Here is a 16,397-nt window from a genome sequence, read left to right as displayed (position 1 = left end):
GCCCAGCTCTGTACACAGCTCTAAGGCCACCTGTGTGCATGGACGGGTGCCGGCTGCAGCCAGGGCGCTGCAGTCTGGGGGTAGTGAGGGAGCCGCAAGGTCTAAATGCGAGCCTGAGCGCGTGGCTCTGAGCCTGGTTACAGCAGGTTAAACGCATGGGAGATGCACTCTGTCCAGATGAACTGAGCCAGCCCCGAGCCCCTGCAGCCATGGTAGTGTGAAGGTGGCTTCTCCCACCTTCGCCTAGGGCAGCTCCCTGGCCAGGGCTCTGCCACAACGAGGCTGAGGCCAAAGTGTGGCAGAGGTGCTGGCAATCACTGAAGCCCTGTCGGCCCTTGTGCCGCACTGTCCCTGGAGCAGGCAGCATGTAGCGTGACCAGACAGCAAAATGTGAAAAATCGGGACAGAGGGTGAGGGGTAATAGGAGCCTATATAAGAAAAAGACCCAAAAATCGGGACTGTCCCTATAAAATCAGGACATCTGGTCATCCTAGCAGCAGGGGCCTGGGGCTGCCCTCTGAGCTGGCAGGGAAAGGGGGGAAGAACAGTCAAGAGGATTCACCCCTTCTGGGTTGGGAGCACAGTCAAGTGGCAACGCCAGAGGGTGACAGGGTGCTGTGTCCATGTGGGCTAGGCTGAGACTGCTCCAGCCTCTGCCCTTCCTGCTGGGGGTGGGCCCTCTCCTGTCTCCAGAGGTGCCTGGAGAGAGCTGGCCCTGGGAGGGGAGCTGGGAGGATGGTGGCATGTGAAAATGCCCCTCCCCGCCCGCTCCCACTGAGCAGCACGGCCCCTGCGCTCACCACTGGATGTCTGGCGGCTGAGCGGCGTGTGCACGTCCTCTTCCAGCTCCACGTACGACAAGGGCATCTTCTCGAGGCTTGGCTCCTCCAGGCTGCTGTCCAGAAACATGGGGGACATGGACCCCTCCTCCCCCACTTCTCCCTGCAGGCAGAGGCCAAGGCAATTAGTGCAGGCTGGGGCAGAGGGGCTGCAAGGCTGCAGCATGGCTGTGTTAGAGGGGCTGGTACTCAGACCGTCACAAAAGCAATGTAACAAGGGCCCAAGCTTGGCTCTCTGTGTCCAGTGGGCACAGATGCTGGGTTCCACCTTGAGCACATGGGCTAGCTGCTACAGAAAGGAGCAACGGGAGAGCTCCGAGCATGATCACCATCTGGAATCCACAGACCTGGGACTCCTGGGTCTGAAAACTGGGTCCAGGTATATCAGAGGGGGGTTCTCCTGGCAGCAAGTGATGCTGAGTGGTGGAGTAAAGAGGAGCCAGGGGCTCACTTTCCTGTTTCACTTGCTTGGAGGGGGGTGGTCTAGGTCAGTGGATGGGAAGTGTCCACCTAGAGCTGTCAGCCCCCCTTCCCCACCTTCTCGTCTAGTCATCCCATTTCCTCTGCCTTTGTTTGGATTGCTGTGGCCTGGCTGCTTCACACTGTCCACCCAGCCTTCAGTGGACACGGGCTAGTCATGCGGGAGATGAAGAGTGCTGGGGTAAGTTTAAAATCACTTTGCTACAGAAGTTTGAGCTCACCTTTGTTGCTTATAGAAAGGGACAGCGAGGGGCTCAGAGAAGGCCTGATAAGAACTAGTCTAAAGTTGCAATGAGCCGGGCGAGTATCTCAGGGAGGGGATGGCTGGTATGGGGAGTGCGCGCTCCAGGATGTAGAGACTGCTCTCAGAGTTGGAAGAATGGCTTAGCGAGCGGAACCCCAACCTGATCCAAAGCTAGGCAGAGAGCTGCAGGAAGCCAGCCCAGGGCAGAGGACAAAGGTGAAAAGGGGCTGGCATGAAACAAGCTCCAGAGGTGAGGGCAGAGGTTCCGACCCCACATGGGGAACCTGCTAACCCTAAGCCAGTCAGGCGGGCCCGAGGAGGGGAGGGGGGAAAGCCAGCTCATCTGACGGGTGCTTGTCCAGTGAAGGGTGGCAAGCAGCAGAACCTGAGTGATCAAATAAACTGTTGCACTCTCTCTGGAAGGGGAGAGTCAGACACCGGGAACAGCTACCCTGTTGCCATGCAGCCACCAGCCCGTGCCCTGCCTCAGAGGAGCTGGTGGGGTGAATGAATGGGACACTGGTTCAGGAATGGTGAGATACAGGCTGGCTGGAGCACCCTCTGCCCCAACTACAGGATAACTATGTAGCCTGAGCCAGCGGGGAGTCCCCCGCCCACCACCACCTGCATGCGGGTGCTATCTGTTCTCATGCACCAGGGCAGGGCAGGCATTTATTTCCACATGCCTGCACTAGAGGCATAACTAAGAGAGGAACCCCACCCGCAGGGGTTTAGAGGTCAGACAGGCAAGAATGTTCATACTCAAGTCTCGCTCAGGATCCCACAATTCCTAAAAGGAGCAGCAGTGAAAGTGTTGCCATCACACTGTCGTCGGTAGGCACCAGAGTTAACTACCGTTGGGGAGGGAGTTGCTGGGTGGGCTGCCCCCTGCAGGCTCAGGCAGGCCCTAGCACATCAGGTCATGTTCACAAGATTTTCTTTGCAATCAGAAGGGCTGGGAACTCTGCTTTGGAAAATGAAAACCTCGATTGTACAGGAGCCACCAGGGAAGAGCTGGGCTGGCAGCCAAGCTGGCACCAGCTCCATCTTAGCTCGCTCTGGGCACTGGTCCTTTCTGTTCTGTGGATTCTCTGAGTTCCAGGCCTTTGTCCTGTGCTGACACCCTGGGATCTGAGCACAGAGACTTGGCACCCTGCTCCTTACCTTCCCCTCGGCCAGCGCCTTCACCACCATCTTGCCCATCTTCCTGTTCATGGTGCGGGAGATGACGGCTCTCCACTTCTTGCCCAGCTTCATGCCACTGCTCTTCCCAGTGTCATCGGGAGGTGCATTGGCTGGGTCATCCTCAGGAATCTGCAGGGACAGTCACAGCCAGTTGGAAGTGTGTGTGGGGGGGGGGACAGAGCCAGAGAAGTAAGTGCCCTGCACTTCTCTCTGCTCCTCAAACCAAGGGAGGATGAGCCAGCTGGGCTGCCGCATGGGGGTTGGGAGGATGCCCTGAGCAGAACTCTCTACAGGGAAACCGCAGTGCCCCACACGGGCGAGCCCAAGCACTTGATTGTGGGGAAGAGGCATGTCTTCGGTGAGCACCAGGAGTCCACCTGTGCCACACACTGTCCCTGTGTTGAGCTGAGAGATGATGGGGGTGCGCCGGCAGGTGCGTGCCAGCCTGGGGAACAGTGCCACGCAGAGAGCAGTCAGTGTCGTGGGCACCTCTGACTCTTCTGAGAAGCTGTCTACCTAGAACAGGGGTGCAGTGTATGGACCATACACATCTGAGTGTGGAGCGGTGGGTGGAGCTGGGGCTGTAGGAGCCCAAGGGGCGAGTGGGTTGTAGGTGGGGTGAGGCCGGGCTGGGGCTATGTGGGCCTGGGTCAGGCACGGACTGGTGTGGAGCTGGGACTGGGCAGGAGCTAGTCCCCCTGTGTGAGTGGGGCTAGAGGGGTTTCCCTGAGGGCAGGGAGCGGGCACGCCGTATGGCTAGGGTGGGTGCAGTCAGTTGCTCCCTGCGGTGCAGTGTGCAGATACTCACATTCTCCTCCAGGTTAAACTCCTTCTCGCTCACCACGGGGGAGCTGGGCTTGGACTTGGCGAAATCCTTAAAGCTGCTGGAGCGCTGCAGGGAGAGCTGTGGGGAAGCAGGGACAGCATGAGCCAGCAAGCCCCATCCCGCTGAGAGCCGCCTGCTGGCTAGGGCCTGCCCCCTCCCGCTGAACGCCGCCTGCTGGCCAGGGCCTGCCCACCCTGGCATGACACTCGGCAGGGGCCTCCCCCTCCTTTACACTCTGCCCTTTCTCTGGAGCCTGGCCCCCAGCACAGGGCGGGAACAGACCACAGCTCAGCACATCTGTCCCCATCATGCAAGGCCCTTTCCCACCTCTGGCATGTCGTCCCTCCCCTTCCTGGCCCCACCCTGGCTGGAGGGCTTTCCCTTCCCGCAGGAACTGCTCAGACATGGGGGTAGCAGGGCCATAATTGGCTGGTCTGACTGGTACCAGATACAACCTGGCCTCAGCGCTCCCTTTATCGGAGGGCAGAGGCACTGTCTTCCAGGCCAGCCCGCAAGGCGCGGCCAGGTGCAGTGGTAGTGTGCTCAGATACGGCATGTGCCATGGTGCCACCTCGTGGCTGCGCAGTACAATACAGTTAATGTCAATTCTGCTGTCCCTCCAGCCTCAGCCTCCCTCCCCTGGCTGATCACTGCTTCCCAGCTGTGACCGCTAGGCCAGACTGCTTATACCTGGTCCCTTACACACTGGGGCAGTCACAAGTTACTGGAGCTGTGTTGTAGCTCTGTGTTTTCAACAGGTATCACTGGTGTAGTATGTCCTGCAGAATGTGTGCTCAAGAGCTGGTTTACATGTCAACTCCAGGGATTGCTCTGAGTCACATCTACCAGACAAGGCAGAGGATCAATCTGTGATGTGTCACTTCAAGTCTCCATCAATTATTATAGGTGTTTCTTTATGGAGATTTTTTTCTCCCATGTGAAAACTGAGCAGTAGGATGTGACTATGTGTGCCCATTTGATCACCCTATTCCTTAGGAATGTTTGTCTGTAGATTGGACTTTAAGAAGTCCAGGCTAGGGCATAAATTATGCCCCATAAACAACATTGCTGATGTCTGATTTTAATAGCATCAGCTGCGTTCCTACAGGACAACAGGAAATTCATAATCTTTGTTTTGTCAGCGACCTTTATACAGGGGCATAGCATGACGCAGTTATTTGAATGTCTGGATAAACCTTCCCACTAACCCGTTTATGGCAGGATGGTGATGAATTGATGTGACAAGTCTGATACCATTTCTTTGGGGGAAAAAACCCAAACTCTTTGGCTATGAACTGAGTTCTGTTGTCAGTTACAAACTGCTTGGGAACTCCTGTAACTGAAAACAAAAGTTTTAACACATCCACCATCTGTGCTGAACTACTTGGATTCATACAGGATATGTCTGGCCATTTAGGATGGGCATCTTTACTGCAATCACTGCAAAAGGATCTTGAGACAGTGGGAATGAAAATGTTAAGATGGATGCTTGGAATTTACAAGGATGGTGTGTTTGGAATAAACTAATTACTGCACTCAATGTGCAGTGGCAGTCAAAAAGGCGAACATAATGTTGGGAATCATTAAGAAAGGGATAGATAATAAGACAGAAAATATCATATTGCCTCTATATAAATCCATGGTATGCCCACACCTTGAATACTGCCTGCAGATGTGGTCGCCCTATCTCAAAAAAGATATATTGGAATTGGAAAAGAGCAACAAAATATTTAGGGGTATGGAGCATCTGCCATATGAGGAGAGATTAATAAGACTGGGACTTTTTAGCTTGGAAAAAAGATGACTAAGGGGGGATATGATAGAGGTCTATAAAATCACGAGTGGTGTGGAGAAAGTAAATAAGGAAGTGTTATTTACTCCTTATAATACAAGAACTAGGGGTCACCAAACGAAATTAATAGGCAGCAGGTTTAAAACAAACAAAAGGAAGTATTTTTTCACACAATGCACAGTCAACCTGTGGAACTCATTGCCAGTGAATATTGTGAAGGCCAAGACTATAACAGGGTTCAAAAAAGAACTAGATAAATTCATGGAAGATAGGTCTATCAATGGCTATTAGCCAGGATGGGCAGAGATGGTGTCCTTAGCCTGTTTGCCAGAAGCTGGGAATGGGTGACAGGGTGATCACTTGATGATTACCTGTTCAGTTCATTCCCTCTGGGGCACTTGGCATTGGCCACTGTCAGAAGACAGGATACTGGACTAGATGGACCTTTGGTCTGACACAGTATGGCTGTTCTTATGTAATTAGGGGAAGTGTGAAGGTGATCCCAGTTATAGAAAAGCTGAGGGAATCCAGACTTAGGTGGTTTGGGCATGTGACAAGAAGAATAGAAGAAAATACAGGAAACAGGGTATTAAACTGAGAACTGGAGGTTGGAGAAGGATTGAAAGACCCAAGACTAGATGGATGAACATTCTACAAAATGATTTGATTAACGGTGGAGTTTCCGAGGAACTGCTTCAAGGCAGGCTGAAATAGAGAAGAAGGATCAAATAACTGACCCCATATAGAAAGAACTAAGGTTAGAAGATGACATGATTTACTGCAATCGCAAACGTATGCCCTATAAGTGATCCAGCATAGTCAACATGGAATCACTGCCATGGCATAGCTGACGACTTCCAAGGATGCAGTGGGGCATGTTTAGACATCTCGCCGTGTTGCCATTTCCTCTTTCTGTGCATCAATCCCCAGCCACCACACACTCCTGGCCAAGACTCTCCTTTACAGTCCTAAATGGCCTCATGTAATTCTTGGAATACACAGGCCCTGAGCTTTGTAGGAATAACACTCTGGTGCCACACATTAGGCAACCTTGAGATACCCTTAACTGTTCCCTGCAAGCAAAGAAAGTTGGACACAGATGTTTCTGTGCATGAGTCCATCTACCCATTGTAATGTCAGACACTTTCCTGCTGTACCCTGGCATTTGTCGCAGGCAAGGTTTCACTTTTGGTATGTTTAATAGAACATACCAACTGTCTGGTTCAGTTCGTTATCCCTACCTGCAACTTCCAATCGCCAGTGTGAACCACAGTCGCTGAGGTTTTTTTCACCAGCGGATGCTGCGCCCCCTCGCCAACCCGAGACCACACTCCGCCCCCTCCACTGAGGCCCTGCCCTCGCTCTGCCTCTTCCTGCCCCTGCTCCGCCCCCTCTGATCTTCTCTCAAATGAGAAATCCCTTCTCCTCTTTCGCGTAGGGAAGCGTCACCAGCTGATTTTACAGGCAACGATGCACACCACTATGGAAGGGCCCTTTGGATACTAAAAGCTTTATGGCCTCATCAAAAGCTGTGGGGCAGTCTGGGGACCAGCACCTTCTCTGTCCATTGTGTCAGAGTGCACTTAGGGGTTGTTGCTCTGTCAGGCATACAGCGCAGGACCTCCTCCTAAACTCAGCAGTTTCGCGGATGCTGTTTACAGTAAGCTGTTACCTTCACTTTAATAACATCCAAGAAATGAGGATTTCCCCCTGTGTGTTTTTAGTAGCACCGAGATTTCCTACAACTTCACCTCTTTAAATTGTCACTAATAATCCTGCTCTAAAATTAGACACCGCGGACCCCTGTACCAAGCTCCATTTCGAGTCCTATTCCTTCCACTTGTAAAGGAATCCATCCTTTATGGTCTTCCACATTTAACAGTTGTAGTGATGCTATAGCATCCTCACTGGACTCCAGGCTGTCATTTGCAAACTGATGAATGTTCAAATCTCTGGCATTGCCCTCAGGAGGGGGCTGTTGTGTTGACCTGCATATTTTCTCTGCGGAGCCCAATTTGTTGCAGTTTTTGCAAGATTTGTTCTTGACCCAACAGTCACTGAAAGACTCTTTCACACAAAGAAATAATGGGTCTGGGTGCTCTTCAGGTTGTACTTCCTCCTTGTCCCCCACTTTAGTTGCTGCATAGATGATATGAGGCTGTCGCAGCTCCTTGGCATCCTTGTAGCTGTGCCCATTCATACAGTAACTTTTACTGCAGGTTTTAGGGTTAATTCAGTCTCCGTCAATAGCTGTTCTCAGATTGCTTCATTGTGCAACCCACACACTAGCCAGCCCCTTAATGCATCATTGAAACTCGCTCCAAAGCAGCAATGCTGTTAATAGCCTTTATTCAGCCATGGAATCTGGAATCATTTCCTTCCCCTTTTGATTCTGTTAATAAAAGCAGAGACACTCTGCAATGCCCAGTGGCTTTGGGGAAAGGGGGATCTTGTAGAATCTCAACCACTGCTTTGGCTGCAGGCTTAAGCGGAGCTGTTAGGCTATGCAGCATGTGATATGTTTTGGCCCCATTGCACTCAGTGAAACCCCCACCTTGTTTCATCAGTTATCCCATGAGCTATGCTAGGCTGTTCCAATCTCTCATTATAGGTGGACCAGGACTTTGCTGAGCTCCCAAACAAGTCAATTTTCCCCAAATAGCCTTTAACCCCTACATGAGCCAGTCACTCACAGTCACAGTAGCTGCAATTTCACTGTCACTCAGCCCCTAGTGCCCTGTGTTCCTGGATTAGGGTCCCATCCTCACCACCAGTCATTGCGGGTTGTGCTCTTTATACAACATCGGTCATAAGAACGAGCCAGCTGGGCATGGTGGGCTCCAAATGGCCACACCATGCCAGGCCTCCCTACACACACCTCGCAGCTCTGGCTGGTGACTGGCAGTTTCAAGAACATAGACAGCAACAGTAGAGAGCAAAAACTATTTAAAGGGGTATGACCCTATTCCCATATGCTCCATTAGCCTTCTTGGTTATAGAGAAAAGCTTGAAAACATGATTCCCAAAGGCCCAAAAACCAGAAAGGGAAAACCACAGACATACACGTCATAATTTTTAAAAAGTGTCAGAATTTTTAAGCCTGTCTCATGATTTTGGGGTCTTGCTCCCTGATTTGGAATGCGTGGGGTTGGCAGCACTGCAGCGGCTATACCTGCAAAGTGACACTGGATTGCCAAGGGAGTTCTTGTTCTCTAGCGCATTGTATGCGAGCCCCGCACTGTACTGAACCCACCTGGCAGAACAGACTGTGGGAATGGCAGGGGAAGGCACATCCATGGGGAGAAAGGGAGGGTTGGGCTGACTCAGGTGTCAGGCCACGTCTCTGCACGACAACAGAGTATGGAAGGCTGTCCGCAGGGGAACACAGTGATTTTGTTCAGATTCAGCACAGGGAAAGGGCTGGTCACAAACGCAAGCACTTCCAAAGAGGCTGGTGCAACAGCTGCTGCCTTAGGCCCGTCCCACTTGCTGTCACTTCCGCAGGCATTGAGGGGACCCCGTGGAAATCCTGGCCGCAGGGTGGTTGCCTTCACAAACCACAGGTTCGTGTGATGCCAGCGCAGTCAGTCAGTTGGTTGCTGTAAGCCCGCACTTACTGGTCTCACCCCTTGGACAATATCTGCATTGGTGATCTACAATGCCCAAAGCTGCCTGATCTGTCCTGATGTTCCGAGATCCTGCCTGTTTGGGAGCACCTGGGAAAGCCAATCTGCTGGGCTGTCCCCGCCAATGGCTGGCTGCTGCGATCAAAAAGCCCACAATCCTGGCAGCTGGCAATAAAGGGCTTCGGTCCCTGGCAGGTGTGAGCAAAGGTCCTTGTTCCCTTCTGTAATGTGTATGTACTGGAAAACAAGACTTTGCCAGCATGTATGAGGGGCTGGAGGTGAGCCTGGAGTGACGATCCTGGCTGTATAGTGAGCCTCCTGGCTGACAGCTATGCTGTAACCCCTGGGTTTGCTCAGCCCGTTGAGCATACCCAGCAGTTCTCGCTGAACTTTGCTCCTGCAGGGAGGTAGTGAAGACAGCCTGGAGGCCATGGGTTTCAGATCTCTCACCACTACAGTGCCTCTTCATGGCAGGGCATTGTGTAGCAGTTCTCTCCCTACCTAACGCCCCCCTGCAGACAGCTGCCCTGGTCCTCTGATACTCTGCCTCTTCCTGCCACTCAGCTCTTCGGCCAGGTCACAATTCAGTCCTCTCCTTCTAGAGTAACAGAAAGTCCAACAGTCTAATGTCCTCACCGAAGGGTCTTTGGCTTACTCTGGGTTGCGTGGTGCTCACAACCTTCGCCACGGTTTATCCCTTCTCAGGACTCCCAAGGCTCTCCTCTGGTCGCCTAATGAAAATCCCGAACTAAGCATATAGACACAAACCAATTTCAGCCCTCCTGGGCCTTGTCTCCCTCTCTGCTGCGCCATTCCTCCACTGGGCACCTCCCAGGGCTCTCTCCCTAGTTGTCCAAATCCTGCTGCTGGGGCTGCTTTCTCTCTCTTCTGGCCTCCTGCCAGGCTTCACCCCCTCAGGGGAGGAGCCCAAGGTCACCCCACTGGCCCCATGGAGTGACTGCAGAGTTCCTCACTCTCTACTGCCCCAGCCCCTTTCCACTCTCACCTTCCTGCCTGTGTGAGCCTAGGCCAGCTCCAGGTGCAGCCAGATAACTGGCCTAGCATGCCTTCATTAACCCTTTCAGGGGCAGTGTGGGGTACATGCCCGATCAGCGCAACCATAAAGGCTAGAGACTTGCTTTTAACACCGGCGCCCCCCAAAAAAAGGGAAGGGGACAGTGGTGGTGCATGGTGGTCGGGCCCACCCTGCAGCCCAGGAGCAAGCCCATCATTTCTGTAGAATTTAAGCATCTAATGGGTGATGGGGGGGACCAGCAAATAGCATTTCCAGTTTATCTGCTTGCAAAAAAACCATTCCTGTGTTACACTAACACACAGCTGCCTCCTGGAGTTTGTGGATAGTCTTAAATGAGAGCTCTGAGAGGAGGGAATCGCCCCATTCATCTCAATGGGGTTTTAACACTGAAGCTAGAAGATAACAGTTTCAATCACATTGGCTATTTTACAGCCCTCTTTTTAGCAAAAGTATCAAGCTAAGGTGCCTCTCCATCATTGCTGGAAGGAGTCTGTGTGTGCTGAGAGCACTGGAGGCATTTTACACATTGGACTAAACAACCTGAGCCTTAGAAAGTGAAAACCAGCGTAGTGAGTAGCTGTATTTTCCTTTGAGTGCACTTCCTCCAGCAACTAGCACTTCCTGGGAATTCATGGCCCTGCAGCCTCATCTGGCTTTGTTTGTGGGATGTGGTGAGTGAGTAGGGTTGGGTCAGGCCACAGTTTGATTATGGTGACAAGAGTTTAAGGTCTAGCCTCCTGGGCTGAGCAGCTCCCTATAAGCTGGGCACTATGTGGGGCCAGCACCAGGTGACATACCTGTCAGCAAGTCAAAGGGGACACGCACGGGGTCGGCGCTAGGGGTCAGCATCTGTCAGGGAGTCAGATGGGACGTGCCTGGGGTGGCACTAGGGGACAGTGGCCATTGCTGAATTGGAGGGGATGCGTGCAGGGCTGGCACTAAAGGGTGGTGTCTGTCAATGAGTTGGAGGAGACACATAGGAGGACAGCGCTAGGAGATGGTGTCTGTCAGTGAGGCAGAGCAGACACGTGTAGACCAGTAGTTAGGCAGCCCATCCGTTGGTGAGTCAGAGAGGACAAGCACAGAGGCAGTGGTAGGCAACCCATCTATCGCTGAGTCGGAGGCGACGCGTGTGGAGCCGGCACTAGGTGACCCGTCGGTCGATGAGTCTGTTAGTGAGTTGGAGGGGACACATGGTGCTGGCACTAGGCTACCCGTCCGTGAGTGAGGTGTGGGGGTGGGTGCTGGAAATATCAAGTGCCCGGAAGAGCAGCGGGAGAAAGCCTTGGCAGGGGTTGGCGCTCACTGGAAGTAAAGACAGGTCAGGCAGGAGTTTCAATGCCAGTAGCAATGGGGAAATGGAAAGTGACTGACTAGCGTCAGTGAGAGGCTGGGCGGGGGTGGTGGAATGCAGGGTGTCAAGAGCTAGAGAAGGAAAGTAGGGCCGGAGGACTAAGAGCCCAGGCCCCAGAGAGGAGGGGAAGTGAGAGTGGAGGGTGGGGCAGTGAGAAGGGAGGGGATGCCCAACGATGTCTGCTGCTATAATGCTGCCTTGGCCTGCCCTGCCTTCCTCAGAGACGGCCTGTTTCCATGGTGAGAGGAGGAAGGATGTGGTACTTCCCAATGTCTCATTCACTCTGTGCAGAACTGTTGCAAGGGCCTGCTGCATCAGACTGGAGGAACAGAGCGCCCCAGAGGTAGCAGGGGAGTCTAGCACATGCAGGGGTGGGTTGTCATTCCTGGGCCAGGACAGCAGTGGGGGGACACATATTTCCAAGGGCTGCTGATTGCACGAGGCTTGTAACCTCCCATGCCATGTGGAAACCAAACCCTCATTCAGCCCTTCACAGACACCCCTGAGCCCACCGCATGTCCTCAATATATCACCTCCAAAGTGGGGCGATGCCCACATTCAGCTGGCTGAGGTCACCACGGTTAGTGGCTTCCTCTTCCTCATCCTCTCCCTGGCAGAGCTGCCCACTCTCACAGTGTTGGGGGAGGACAGATTTGGGTTCTCATTAGCTCCTGATTTGTTGTCTTCAAACTTGTGAAATGTTGCCCTTATCCAAAATGGCCGCCTTCTTCTATTCCTCTCAATGGGACTGAAGCCAAGCTCCCCTCAGCCAAGATAGCTGCCGTTTCCTTACCGTCTTTGCCGATGACAGAGAGGCTCCTACAGGGGTTACAGGGAGGAGGTGGATGTAGTGGGTATTCTACCAAGCTCCGCCCAAACAATAAGTCCCACCCACTCACGATGCCAGAATGAGACGCTGCTCTCAGAAGCTACCAAAAGGTGATAATGTGAGCTCTCTGCACTCCATGGGACCCTTGTGCTGGGCTCCCTGGTGGCAGGAGGAAACAAGAAGTGGTAGTATCTCCCAACCCAAGTGGGGGAGGGAAAACTCAGTGGTTTGAGCATTGGCCTGCTAAACCCAGGGTTGTGAGCCCAATCCTTAAGGGGACCATTTAGGGATCTGGGGCAAAAATTAGGGATTGGTTCTGCTTTGAGCAGGGGGTTGGACTAGATGATCTCCTGAGGTCCCTTCCAACCCTGATATTCTATGATCTATGAACCCCACCTGCTCCTAGCGCCAGAATGAGCTATCACGCTGCACAAGTCTCCATACTGGACTGGCTGCTCTCCTTGCATGGGCATTGAAATAGTTCAGTGTTGACGCTGACATCTGACTTAGCACCCGCTGAAATAAGTGGGGCAGATCATACTTCAGAGCTACTGTCTCAGGCTCTTTGCAGACTCCGGCAGACATGGCTGCATTGGGTATGTTCAGGTCAATTTTTATGTCACAACCATAATTGCTAGAGAGGCACTGTTGTTTAAATTGAAAGCTGAGACTCTGAAGAACAAGAGGGAAGACTGGGGAAGATGGACACACTGCAGTACCATGAACCAGCCTAATGCTAGCCCTGGACTTCCCCTAGTAAAGATGGCCAATATCCCCCATTGTTTCCAATGGAGCTGAAGCCAGGCTGCCCTCAGAGAAAATGGTAGACCCTCAACGAGGGCCAGACAGGAGACATAAAAATATGGAGGTGCCAGGAATAAGCCTGTGATTGCAGCCAGGAAGTGGGAATGCATTAAGAAATTGGAGGTGTGGGGAGTAGGAGGAAGACTGAGGGAGATTACACCTTGGTGGGGGTGCGGTTCCTGGGGAGGTTGGTTGGGGTTTGGGGTTCCTGGGAAGCATAGTCGGACTCAGGGTTCCTGGGGAGATTAGATACAGGTGGGGCTCCTGGGGAGGTTAATTGGCGGGTTGGGTTCCTGGGGAAGTTACTTAGGGGGTGGGTGCCTAGGGCAATTAGATATGTGCTGGGTTCCTGGAGAAGTTTATCAGGGCCAGGTTCCTGTGGAGCAGGGGTTCTCAAACTGGGGGTCAGGACCCCTCAGGGGGTTATGAGGTTATTACATGGGGGGTCGCGAGCGGTCAGCCTCCACTCCAAACCCCGCTTTGCCTCCAGTATTTATAATGCTGTTAAATATATAAACAAGTGTTTTTAATTTATAAGGGGGGGGGTTGCACTCAGAGGCTTGCTGTGTGAAAGGGGTCACCAATACAATAGTTTGAGAACCACTGCTGTGGAGGTTAGATAGAGGACAGGTTCCTGGGGAAGTTAATTGGGGGAGGGTTTCTGGGGAGGTTAGTCGGGGTTTGGGGTTCCTGGGAAGTGCAGTTCGGGGCAGTGTGTCTGGGGAGATTAGGTAGGGGACAGGTTCCTGGGGAAGTTAATCGGGGTCAGGTTCCTGGGGAGGTTAATCCTGGAGTTAGCTGTGGTGTATTGAGGACTGTGTTGGAATTTCAAATGATCACTTTAAGAGTGGAGGTTTTCTTGCTATTGCTTGTAGTCTAACGGGCTCTCTAGGGAAGCCTGTGCTCAGAGTCACTCTGGAAAAAGCCAGCTTAGAACAAGGTGGGGTAAGTAGTGCCTCCTGCCTTAGGGAGCATCCTGGTTTCTTTCTTTCTGGTTTTGATTACCGTGTGTGATCCTTCTGGCATCTAAGAGTAAAAGTAGTGCTACACTGCACCCTTCCAGCAGGAGTATTTAATGTCTTTATCTAACTTCTCTGTGTGTAGGTCATGAACAACACTGGGGAGGTGTGTACTGGGGAAAATTCTTTGTATCACTCTAATGGCTTGTGGCGATGCTTGTAGCCGCCCTTATGGAGATGGGTCTGGTGCTGTGTATGTGCTCTAGGCAGGCCCTGTAGCCAATATGAAAGGCCTGTGCTGGCTGCACAACAGGCCCCCTGGCCTGTCCTCATGACCGGCCTAGCATGGCTACTGCATCCCATGGGACTCTGCTGCTTGACCCTGAAGTGTTGGGGGAGGGGTCCAGGTGCCTATCAATGGCCAGACCCAGGAGTCCGGTCTCCTTCAGCCTCCTCTTGCCTAAGGTTACTCAGTGCTAGTAGCTGGTGTTGAGTGCTCGCTGGAGCCAGTCCTTGCAGGCTGCCAGAGGAAGTGGTTAGCAGCATGTGATCAGCTCAGCCTAGAATTGCGTGAACCACAAACACCTTGAAGGGCTTTGATCCATGAGCTAAAACCCTGGTGATGTTTCTGTACAAGTTTCTCACCAGCCTGAGAGCGGAGCAGCTACTGCTCTCTGCAGACGCAGCCCAGCCTTTCAGCACCCTCACAGGAAGGAAATGACAAGTGCCATCACCCCCACCCACAAATGCACAAGCAGGGGGTTTTACACCCCTGTACTCAGTGCTGGGCCGGAGCCACATTCCAATGCACTCTTGCCAGGATCGTTCCAGGATTGGACTCTGCTCTCACTCACCCAGGGGATCTCCGTGGACATCAGCGACATTAGGCAGCTGAAGTTGGGCCCCCCCCAGCCTTGAAATGTGGCAATGCCTACAGCACAATGCACTAGTGCTGGGATCTGCTAACTCCCCGATCCAACTCGTCGTACGATTCACCCTCCCAGCTCATCTGGTGCCAGTGGCCACCTCCAACCAGCAAGGGAAGGCAAACTCCACAATCTAGGGCCCCAGCAGCAGGATTCATCCTCCTGCATCACTGTCATTGTGGGATTCCAATGCCAGGTCACTGGCCCCTGGAGCAAGAAGCCAAGCGTCGGATTTTCACCCTGCACCGTTGTCAGTTCTGAGCTCTTCAGCCCCATGCAGGTCTTGGAAAATGAAAGTGAGCTCAGAGAAGAGCAACCCCAGTGATCAGGTGGGGTTGGGAAATCGGGGGTGGTGGCCAAGGAGACACACAGTGCAGCTAAGTGCTACCTGATGGGGAAGGGAAGGGTGGGGGAGGGGGATCTAGGGAGGTGCGCAGAGAGCAGCTAAGTAGATGCAATGGAGAGACACAAGCAGAGGAAATGTAGGCTGAATATCAGGAACCTTTTGCTGGCATTGGAATAGTGTTGTTCCCCCAGAGAGGTGATGGGGGCCATGGCTTACCACTAAGCAGTCTAAGCTGGACCAAACTTGCGACATTCCTGCAGCGCCCAGGGAGTGGGATGAGTGGCACCAAGGGCCAAGAGGACTTTGCCATTTCTAATTCCTGTAGCTCCACAATACGCTGCCAGCCCCAGACATGGCACAGGGTCTCTGTCCAGACTAGTCACCCTCCCACCCACCATCAGGGGGGGGTCTGCTCTCAGCACAGTCCTTCTGGGGGGGCGTAGGCTGGCGCTGTCCACCCTAGCAGGGCCTGATGAGAGACCATCCTTCTGTGGAACTGGCTGGATCAGTCAGCTCTGCCAGCGTCTAGTGTCTGGGCCATGAACCAGAAGGCAGCACGGAGCTGCTCAGAGCTGGGACCTGGGGGAGGGGAGAGACTGAGAGAGCCTGCACCTGGTGGGCTCGTCACAGCTGAGCTGTGGGCCGCCCTTTGCTGGAGTGGGCAAGGGCGCTTCTCACACTCACCTTCTTCTTCTGCGCCTGCTCCTTGTCGCTGGCGTTGGACGGCTTGCGGCGCAGCATGGTGCTCTCTCCAGAAAGGCTGGCACACGACAAGCAAGGGGAAGGCTGAGCCGAGGAGCACAGCACCCGGCGTGTCACTTACTGCACCCGCAGCCGAGGTAGACACTGGGAAATACACAGGAAGCCGTGGCGTCACATGAGTTGCACTTACGGCAATTGCTGCTCCAGGGCAGCTGGTGCTGGGGGAGGAAGAAGGAAGTAGCTGGGGAACGGTCTCCCTGCCATGGAACCCGGTATCCTGTGTGCCAGGGAGGGCACAGCCCACGTGCCTGGACACAGAGGATCCTTTGCGGGCCCTCTCAGCAGACACTGCTACAGATATTCACGACCAGTGCATTCCCCACCACTGGCTGCACAGATCCCTCTGGGGGGTGCCTCCCCTGAACTGGCTCCAAACTGGTTTATACATT

General features: G+C 53.3%; 1 protein-coding gene across 1 annotated transcript in view; it reads right to left on the bottom strand.

Moving 5' to 3' along the window:
• The window catches only part of SASH3 (SAM and SH3 domain containing 3), a 29,747-nt gene extending 13,677 nt beyond the window's left edge, over positions 1-16,070 (bottom strand). The window contains exons 1-4 of the mRNA XM_073360635.1: positions 15,931-16,070; positions 3,557-3,652; positions 2,728-2,877; positions 801-942 (exon numbers count right to left, since the gene is read on the bottom strand). Of these exons, the coding sequence (XP_073216736.1) occupies positions 801-942; positions 2,728-2,877; positions 3,557-3,652; positions 15,931-15,987 (445 nt within the window). The 5' untranslated portion in view covers positions 15,988-16,070. The remainder of the gene's footprint in view (positions 1-800; positions 943-2,727; positions 2,878-3,556; positions 3,653-15,930) is intronic.
• Positions 16,071-16,397: the final 327 nt, after the last annotated feature.

The sequence above is a fragment of the Lepidochelys kempii genome, chromosome 9, assembly GCF_965140265.1.
Source record: "Lepidochelys kempii isolate rLepKem1 chromosome 9, rLepKem1.hap2, whole genome shotgun sequence".
Classification (NCBI taxonomy): Eukaryota; Metazoa; Chordata; order Testudines; family Cheloniidae; genus Lepidochelys; species Lepidochelys kempii.
The sequence above is the reverse complement of the archived record's forward strand: the minus strand, read 5'-3'. Positions and strand labels throughout refer to the sequence as shown.